The sequence below is a fragment of the Centruroides sculpturatus genome, unplaced genomic scaffold (assembly GCF_000671375.1).
Source record: "Centruroides sculpturatus isolate CEXI.00-Female unplaced genomic scaffold, Cexi_2.0 scaffold90, whole genome shotgun sequence".
NCBI lineage: Eukaryota > Metazoa > Arthropoda > Arachnida > Scorpiones > Buthidae > Centruroides > Centruroides sculpturatus.
In genome coordinates this window covers 763,691-774,589 of record NW_019384353.1, presented here as the reverse complement: position 1 = coordinate 774,589, position 10,899 = coordinate 763,691, and the positions used below count along the sequence as shown (strand labels likewise).

Here is a 10,899-nt window from a genome sequence, read left to right as displayed (position 1 = left end):
TAGTCTTCGTTAGGCTTAACATCGATGAAAATTCAACGCGAAGCGACACGCAACAAAGAAAAATGTCAAGAAAGGATAAATTAATATATTTTTCGTACATAATCGGTTATCCGAAACATCGATCTTTCGAACAGCCCCAGTCCCCAATTGATTCGGATAATCGACGCTCTACTGTATTTAAATTAGGCTATACACGTGGTTTCCTTCACTATTTTTGACACGTTGTTTGTGACGACACATGCAAAATGTATTTTTGTTTATGTACCAGGTACATAAACAAAAATATTTTTCATTCGTCATTAATTAATTTGTAAACAGCTGTCAGTAAGTGTAAAAAAAATGATAAAAAACCACGCTTTATATAATGTTGGCATCAAATTTTATTATTTATCACGTACAAATAATCTATGATTAATTAAGTATAAAGTTACAAGATAAAATAACCGTTAATAAACATTCTGTAATCGTAATTATCATTGTTTTTGTACAAAGAAAAAATGATAATTAATATAAATTTAATAGATTTAATTATATTAGAAGAAATGCTGATTATTGATATGTAACACTTCGATTTTTTGGTGTAAAATATTTCCTCGAGATTCCTCAATTTAAAGAAAAGAAAGAAAAAGAAAATTCAAGAATGTTCTTGATATGTAAGCGCCATTAAAATAAATATTAAAGATAAATTATATTCATCATAAAGTATTATTTCTGGTTAAATAATCAATTTATTTTATGATGATTTTCATTTCCATTATGCGTAGTGCTATCTCAATAATAATAAGAAAATATACGTCAATTTATTATAACAAATAAAATATATTATTTCTGCAAATATTATATAAATTAATATAAATAATTTTAAATTATGTAAAACTCAAATGATTAGAAATGTATAATTATTCTGTAAATTCCAAGCAATTTTTTAAAATATCTTTCATAACGATATGCAAATTATTGTGAATAAAATTTTATATTATATATTTATTTTTCTAGCGTATAATTCCACTATATATGAATATATTTCTGGAATTACCAGGAAATTTTTAAGGTGCTTAGTCATCGATTAATTAGTACAACAAAACACAAACAGCTAACACACTTGACAATGGTAAGTTTTCTTTTGTACTTATAGAATGTGTTTTAAATGTTTACATTAATTTATTACTAAATATTATTTTCTATGTTCTATTTTTCATTTATTTATAGATCAACTTACTTGTTACTGTAGTATTATAACTATAGTATTAACTAACATTAGTACTGTATTTATTATTAACTTACAGTATTGTACTATATTAGTACAATACTGTAATTAACTAAATTTTACTGTAAAATAGTAAATTTTAATAGTAAATAGTAAAATTAACTAAATTTACTATTAATACAGTATTTAGTTAATTACAATACTGTAATTAACTAAATACTGTATTAACTAAATTTAGCAATTCGTTGTTGTAGTACCAAATGACACTTTTATGGGCAATAAGTACTAGAGTTATACTAAGACATAATTGCAAATAGCAAAATTTTATCCTATTTTATTTTTTATTACAATATTTCTTTTAAAATTTCTTTTTTATAATACCTTCAGTACAATTATGCAATAAAGTGTACGCGTAATCTATACAGCACTTATGGAAGTGATATGGGTGTTGGGTATCCAACACCCATATCATCTTAATAACAAACCTAAAATTATATTCTACTAGCTGCAAGATCCCGCTTCGCTGGGTTTTTATTTGTATGTAATAGTATAGTTTTTTTTTATATATATAAAAGACTGTTTTTCTAAGTAATCTAGAATCTAGCTGCAAGGACCCGCTTCGCTGGGCAAAAAGTAACGATAGTGAAGATTAAGATAATTACATTATAGCTAATCTTACCCGTTTTCACAGAATGCAAGAATTAGGTCCCCCGTTTCCAGACTAATTAGAGAATTTTTACGTTTAGTCAAACGAACAAATTTCAACGTTTCTGAAACGTTTTCAATCGTTCTATAATCGAACCAATTCGAATTTTATGTTCGAATTTAATTCGAACAAATTCGAAAAAATCGAACAAAACATTCGAAATAGAAAGCCACTTTCAACTACTTTTAGCCTCATATCTCCCGCACCCTTATAGCTATCGAGACGCAACCACCCCTATGCACGAATGGAGACTTGGGGCTACTACTACATACGAACACCATTCACGTGCGATGTGTAGTTTTGGCGAAAACGTGAGATATAGGGACATACATGTTCATTTATATATATATATAGATAAAGATTAATGAATAATTCAATATCAGTCAATTATTAAATTTTTTATGATAAAAAATAATAATAATACTGTACTCTGTTATCAATCGCTTACTTATACAACGTGACTGTGGGTTGTTCAAGAAGAAAGATCGTAGTTATGGAGTATGGAACAGTTTCTTTCTAGATGTATACAAAACATTCTAGAAATTTGTTTGGTCACAGCAATGCGACACGTGGGCGATGCTCCCAGCAGGACATTTAGGAAAACTGGCCCCTATTTAGGTGTTACAAACGTAAAGGAATCCTGCAAAACTCTACGTGGCCAGCACCAACCCATTGTTCGTAGAATTATCCATTCGGCCACTGGTGGGCTGCAAGGGATTAAAACTAAATAACTTAACTTATATTAAATTTCTTTCAAACTCTTTAATCGTTTCTGTCGACTTCTTTCCTAGACAATTTTAATGTTATGACATACATTTATTTATATTTAATAAAAACGAAAACATACCTAAATGAAAAGAAATATATATTCAATAGGCCTACTGCATGATTCCAGTTTACACAGATTTTACTGTATATGTTTATAAGTGCGTTTTTTTTACACTTGATGATCCCTCCCTGGATAATCTACTGATTTGTAAAACACTTAATTTTCTGTAGAGATATGTTGTAAGATTATGTTTCGCCATTTTTATGTAGTAAAAGAAATTAAGGCAAGATAGAAAAATAAAGGGAAATGTCAACACATACCATACTTCATTTTGCGCTTCTCAAAATGTCCCGTCAAATTTCAAAGCGAATTTCTCGATAAATTTGTTAGTAATTTTTTAAAATAAGTCACCTTTTAGCAGTGTAACGAGTGACGTAATTTATAAAATATAATAAGAAAATAATATTATTTTCTTAGTCATGAACTTTGTGTATGTGATTCTGTATTCAATATGTAATAATAGGATCTTCCAAAAAGAATTACATGTGAATATATACAATATAAATCATGATAACAATAAGACGGAAATTATTATTTACTTATATATTATAAATATAAATCGTGATAACAATAAGATGGAAATGTTATACTTACTTATATTTAGCAGTACTTGTACGATTACAATGAAATAATAAACATTTCTAATAAAAATAAGCTTAATGGTTATAAGCACCGAACTTTGATAATGCCAATAATAATATTATTATTAATCATATAATAATAGTATTATTATTTAAATGAATAAAAGGTAGTCGTCAGTTAACGAAATAAAAACACTCCTTGAAGTTGTGTTAAGCAAAAATCTATATCCTATAAGAATATTAAAAGCTGAATACGATTCCGAATCCTGATCTTCACATTTCAAAATTTCTTTGGCATTTCTTGTCAACTCACGATGATTTACTAGTCTATCTACGTGTACTTGTATCATCTCAAAACACTTCAACCTTCTTCATCTATGTGCTAAATAACGATTCATCAATCATCATGTGTTTGCCATTCTTAATGATGATGATAAAGAAGAATTAAATCGGTTAAAAATAAGTATACCAATAGATGAAACAGACTTCAATAAATACTACAAAACAAATAGAAAGCTGGTCGAGTCAGATTGAAAAACCACAGTGTAGAGTGCCATTGGGTGCTATTGTGTCCCTTTTTTTTCGGTAACTGTTAAAGTAATAATGAGCGTTAACTGAGGACTACCTTTATCTTCCTGCATATAAAATTGTGAGATAATCATGAAGTACTATAATCGTGTAATTTTTGTTTACGCCATCTTGATACTTACTTATTTTAATTGCTAATAAAAAAAACAATTTACAACTTAAATATTTTTGCTGATGTAATTGTTTACTTTAAATGGAAAAAAAAACAAAATACATATTTTGTTTAAATTTTATTTTTAAGATAATTTAATTTTCAAATATTTGTAGTTATTATTTATTAGTAATTTTATAAGTAATTCTAGTTTTAAAAATTAGTTCAACGTACACAATGTGGAGTGTTCATCATCTTGCATAAAGGCAAAGTCATCACTATGACTATTTAATTAACTATCGCAGAACGTTTGGTGACTTCTTTCTTACTCAAAATTCATTATAAATCATAAAATATATACAGTTTTAAGGGAACATCATCGCCAAATTTCGTCCTAGCGATTATTTTTTTTTTCGAAAATCGAAACCACACTCTAAAAAAACATCTCGTAACCTACACCCGATTTGGCTATTTGCACAAAAATTCTTTTTATAGAGAATTATGAATATCTACTATAATTATGATTGATCATTCTATATACAAAGGTATCACGTATGTGTCACTTTGTATTAAAATATTTAACATGTAGAACTTTCTTTTAATAATGCAAAACTTCATTCAACGACAGTTTTGCTTTTCGATAACTTGTTATTGAATACTTATTTCTGTGGAGTGAAATGATTAACGTATTACATTACTGATACCATAAGAGTATATGCGGATTATATATAATATAATAATGATTCTTCCTTATTAAAAGATCAAGTTCTCCAAATATTTTAGAGTTTCCGATAACTTTAGAACCTTAAAGAAAGCCAGAAAAGCTACCAAAACATAATATGTAGAAAGCCTTTTGTCGAAAATTTCTGAAATTTTGTAGGGGGTTTATGTATTAGGGGATTAATTCTATTAAATTTTGCTGATTTAAAAGTCGGGGGAGTGAGAAAACGAAGGGATCGTCTATCAAATCTCGAGTGGAGTCGTACTTAACAAAGATTTTACTCGTTATTACAATTACAGTAGACATGTAAATTAAAGTAGTCATGGAATTCATATAACAAGGAATTATCTACAGTGTTATAGGGGTAGATCCCCTATAACACTGTAGATAATTCCGTGTTATATGAATTCCATGTTATACGAGTCACTTAGACTTTACAAATACGTGAACCGTTCACAGCCCGGCACACGTATTTGTAAAATCTAAGTGACTCGTACAACATGGAATTCATATAACACGGAATTATCTACAGTGTTATAGGGGGGAATCTACTGTACATCACTGTTTTGTCTGCATTATTATTCTATAATATATTGTATTTTGTTATTTACATCCTGTATTCTGTGATTCTCTGTTGTATAATATTTTAATGCATATGTTTTCTGTATCATACAACTTGTTTTTTTAGCCCCATCTTTTGTATATATTACACATGTAATGTTACTGTAACCTCTAATGTTAATGATCTGTAATAATGCCAATATGATCTTGTCTGCACCTGGTTATATGTCTATGGCACCAGGTATGTACTGTAACTCAGTATTTTATTAATAAAATGAATCTGAATCTGTACATCACTGTAATTGCAAATTACTGTAAATCGGAATATGATAATCACTGATGCATTCGAGTATATTATTTTGTTAATTATTTAAATTAGTTTTTTTTTCTTCTTTTAGGCAAGTAACAGCCGCAACGCACTGGGTAGACTACACGACGATGGAGTCAAATCGATTCCAGACAATGAATTAACTTCGTTACCTGTTAAAGAACTGAACAAACGGTTGAAAACTGGTGAATTTAGTAAACAAGTCATCAAGAAACTAAAACAACGCAGAAGAACTTTGAAAAATCGTGGATATGCGGCAAGTTGTAGAAATAAGAGAATGGAATTGAAGGAAAATCTGGAAACTCGAAGAAAAGACATTGTGGATGAAATCTGTGAATTAAAAGAAACAAATATCAAGTTAGAAAAAGACATTAACACTATTAGAGAAATGATTTTAGAATTGAAAAGTTCTATTGACATGAATAATATAAAATTGCCTGAAGTTTATAAGAAACTTATAGACGACGTTATGATGGATCATACGCCATCTTCACAGATAAACTATAACAGCGATTATCAGACAAGTGGCATATCACGAAATATGATGTAGATGATAGGAAATTAATTAATTAAAATAACTGCGAATTTCTTGTGATCATTATTTTTATAGTAATTTTTTTAATTATTTATACTTGAAACGTTTTTTTAGAAAATTGGTGTTTCAGATAAAGTAATTTATCATATATTGTATAATATTAACACAATATTCAGTTAAAAATTGAAATTATTAGCGTTAGAAATCAGATCTATATATTTTTATTAGCATTAAGTTAATCATTAAGGGTATACATTGTCTACTTGGACTTTGTTTATTAATTTAAAAAAATCACGTGACTTTAGACCACACCGGAAATTCGTATATAGTTAATCAGGATTTCCGGCCACTAAGCTTTGCATATCTGGTCTCGATTATGCTTTTAATAGGTCATTTTTTTAAATTTAAAATAATTGAAAATAAAACATTCGATAATACCAGGATTTTACTAATTACAAGTTCCCTTATATATATAATTAGCACAAATGACCGAAAATCTCGTAAAATATTTGAGTATTTACAGTAGCTTGTACTCAGTCTGCTAGGACCTAGACTTTCCCTGAAGCGTTCATAATAACATTCCGCGAACGTTGAACAACAGCTGTTCTCAAGGTCAAATAGTAGTAAACAGTGTAAACTGCACGTGTCTCTTTGCGGGTTGCGATAAATGAAAGAAAAATACGTATTTAGTATCCCTGCAGCTATATATATTTTTAACTAAAAGCATTTATTTTAATTCTTTAATATTTTTAATAGTGTTCTTCCAAAAACCGTCTTTGGGTGGTATTTTTTTTCGCGGTAATTTTTACGTTCTAATTTATTTTAATATCGGATTCGCGCTTTATTTCGATATAAATATTAATTATCAACAATAAAAGAAATATTTAAGGGGTTGGGAAGGGTGAAAAAATTGCGTTACAAGATTTTATGCAGATAGTACCATTAAAGTGGGACATAGAAATGGGATTAATGGATTGGAACATGTTTGCTCCTTGTGTTGAGGCTTTTACTCAATAGAATATTATTTGTTGGGCTGCAATTTAAAAATATTGTAGACCTGTAGACCTATAATTTCTCAATGACGTCCGTCATTCCTTAATCTCGAGAACGGAGTTAGATAGATGAAAGACGAGACCAGACATGGAAACCTTTAGGGCAAGAAACCCATATTAACTATATATAAATATAAATTTCCAATGCAAACCGAAATTCACGTTATTTCAATTCAAAACATTCCCCTGAAAGGAGTTAATAGATGACCGGCATGACTCTATTGCTAACAGGACAAGTATAACGTATAGGAGCAAACCACTACTAATTTGAGGTAGCGAGCATATAATTTAAATTAAATCATTGTGACAACCACACATTAACGTCAAAGTCACGTGACATCCGCAACCCTTTTACCCTGATGATTCATCCATTCCTACTTCTAAGCGCATGTCCGATTCACTGATGAAATGCGATTATATTTGTGCTGTCGTCATCAAATAACGTCAGCAAGCTTTGTTCTTCGGGGAAGTATTGTTCCGGACGTAGCTTTTTCCCCCAGCTTTAAAAATCATCATAAATATTCTATTAATATTAAGGTAATCTGAAGAAAATTAGATACTTTATAATCCCAATCAGTTTATGCTACAAATATCCCCGTGTAAGTCTTATAACCGAGTTTAAAACAATGGAGGAGCAAAGAAGTCAGTCCTTATTAAATAACTGTTGTGAAATGAAGGTGAGCTTATTTATATAAATCATTTTCTTTTACTCATTAAACACTTAATTATTGAAAGAACAAACTTTCTGGTGGTGTTATATTCTTGTTAATCATAAATTATATCGGCTTAATGAGTGCTAATTAAAAAAAAAATCATGATTTTAATCTAAAATCTTATCGTTTCTAACAAACAGTTAGGGAGGGTCGAGTTATACACTCCGTAACGTAATCGTATCCGTATCCGTATATGTTTGCTACACTGGATATCTATAGCAATAGGTATAAACTACCGTAAGGGCTTTTCCTTATCCGTAAGGGTACGGAAAAGCCCTTACGGATACGGAATTATAGTGTTAGATCTGGCAATTACTACAAATGATTTTGCCCATGTTCACAATGGACTGCTTTTACTACGATGGGGAAGACTGGAGAGTACTTAAGGTGATGATTTATTAATCCAAGTCATACAAGAATTTCCATTTATTTATGATAAAAGTCATACAGACTTTAAAGACATTAAAAAAATAAGTAATTCATGGAAGACCGTGGCAATTGACAGGTATGTAGTCGCCAAAATGTATACAGAGTAGATATGTACTGTACGGTACGTGCAGGTATTTGAAAATACAGCATTTTTCAGTTTCTCTGAAGCCTAGGCGAGGTGGAAACTGTTACGAGAACGCTTCGGAAAAGAAGATCGCCGATTTACTCCATGTGGGAGCGAGAAAGCATCGCAGCCTGTATGGCCTTTATACCAATCAATGATGTTTTTAAAGAATATTGTAAAACGTCGCAAGTAAGTATGCTGTAGTTGACTATATTTTGAAGCATTTACTACAGTGTTTCTCAACCTATAGATATCAGAAAAAGTTATATTGGCCTCAATTTTTTAAACCTGTATAGGTGTTACCATCATTTGGGACATACTGTCCAATTTAGAACATAATAAATCTAAAATCATGCTTTAAATACACATAGAAACAATTAATTAAATTAGAAGTAAACTATTAAAAGTGAATCATCATTTAACAAAGTTTTAATCTTTTATTACTTTATGTCTGCCTGCGAACCACCTGCTCCATCATTGCTGACTAGATGTGGTCTGTGGACCGCAGGTTGAGAAACACTGCTTTATGATATTGCACAGTATTCTCAAATAGTTTTTTTGGCTTTCAGGACTCGATGTAATTATGCACCGTTGATCGATCTTGAAGCATCCATGAGAGTATACAAGTGTACTCTATGGGGATGCAGACACATTCCCATGGAATACACTTGATACATTAACCAGAGATGTATCGGAGAGTGAACAGTAAGACTTTTGTGATGATCCATCAACTTCTGTCGGTGACAGATCAACTCACCTGACAAATACCAAAAGAAAAAAAAAAGAACAGAAACTGATAAAGTTGAACTAGAGACAAGCATACTAAATACTTTATCAGCTGTTCAACCCTTTCTAACGAACATTCAGAACCGCAATAGTGACGACATTTTTGTAGAATCAATTTCTGCAAATATATCAGAATTAATGAGAAAAATGAATCCAAACGAAAAAAAAAAGAGTTTAAAATATCTATTTTGGAATTTTTAGCCAAATATGAATAAATTTGAACACTCCAAGAACTGTTGTTTTGTTTGATTTGGTAAACCACATTCATGAATATACAGACAGTATTTGAATATAAGTATATACATCATTAGTACATATATTCAAATATACATATTTTAGAGATTCCTCTATGTATAATAAAACTATCTTAATTATACATACAGGAAAAGGAAACAAAGCAGTAAAAATTTTTTAAAGATATAACAAGACTGATACAATTATCAAAAATATACATTTCAATCAAAATAATTAAATATTACAATACTAACCATCTAAATATTCTAAAATTTTAATATCTTCATGAATTTGGTAGGGTTCCTCGATTAACAATCCCTAACTGAAAGGTACTGTACATGTCCCTTATTCGTGAAAAAAACTCCTTTAGAGTATTCCGAATNGCAATTTTTTAAAATATCTTTCATAACGATATGCAAATTATTGTGAATAAAATTTTATATTATATATTTATTTTTCTAGCGTATAATTCCACTATATATGAATATATTTCTGGAATTACCAGGAAATTTTTAAGGTGCTTAGTCATCGATTAATTAGTACAACAAAACACAAACAGCTAACACACTTGACAATGGTAAGTTTTCTTTTGTACTTATAGAATGTGTTTTAAATGTTTACATTAATTTATTACTAAATATTATTTTCTATGTTCTATTTTTCATTTATTTATAGATCAACTTACTTGTTACTGTAGTATTATAACTATAGTATTAACTAACATTAGTACTGTATTTATTATTAACTTACAGTATTGTACTATATTAGTACAATACTGTAATTAACTAAATTTTACTGTAAAATAGTAAATTTTAATAGTAAATAGTAAAATTAACTAAATTTACTATTAATACAGTATTTAGTTAATTACAATACTGTAATTAACTAAATACTGTATTAACTAAATTTAGCAATTCGTTGTTGTAGTACCAAATGACACTTTTATGGGCAATAAGTACTAGAGTTATACTAAGACATAATTGCAAATAGCAAAATTTTATCCTATTTTATTTTTTATTACAATATTTCTTTTAAAATTTCTTTTTTATAATACCTTCAGTACAATTATGCAATAAAGTGTACGCGTAATCTATACAGCACTTATGGAAGTGATATGGGTGTTGGGTATCCAACACCCATATCATCTTAATAACAAACCTAAAATTATATTCTACTAGCTGCAAGATCCCGCTTCGCTGGGTTTTTATTTGTATGTAATAGTATAGTTTTTTTTATATATATAAAAGACTGTTTTTCTAAGTAATCTAGAATCTAGTTGCAAGGACCCGCTTCGCTGGGCAAAAAGTAACGATAGTGAAGATTAAGATAATTACATTATAGCTAATCTTACCCGTTTTCACAGAATGCAAGAATTAGGTCCCCCGTTTCCAGACTAATTAGAGAATTTTTACGT

General features: G+C 29.3%; 2 protein-coding genes across 3 annotated transcripts in view; both read left to right on the top strand.

The window, feature by feature from the left end:
- The first annotated feature begins 984 nt into the window (after nucleotides 1-984).
- Nucleotides 985-6,203, top strand: LOC111638706 (transcription factor MafK-like). Its single transcript, XM_023384463.1, has 2 exons — nucleotides 985-1,111; nucleotides 5,683-6,203. Exons 1-2 carry the CDS (start codon nucleotides 1,109-1,111, stop codon nucleotides 6,160-6,162), a joined length of 483 nt encoding a protein of 160 aa, XP_023240231.1. The 5' UTR covers nucleotides 985-1,108; the 3' UTR covers nucleotides 6,163-6,203.
- A 136-nt stretch (nucleotides 6,204-6,339) lies between these two features.
- Nucleotides 6,340-10,899, top strand: part of LOC111638692 — a 14,642-nt gene continuing 10,082 nt past the window's right edge. The window contains exon 1 of one of the 2 annotated variants that reach the window (XM_023384445.1): nucleotides 6,340-7,876. In XM_023384445.1, the coding sequence (XP_023240213.1) occupies nucleotides 7,826-7,876 (51 nt within the window). In that variant the 5' untranslated portion in view covers nucleotides 6,340-7,825. Of the gene's footprint in view, nucleotides 7,877-9,934; nucleotides 10,063-10,899 lie in introns of those variants that run through there. The other variant, XM_023384453.1, reaches the window with a different exon arrangement.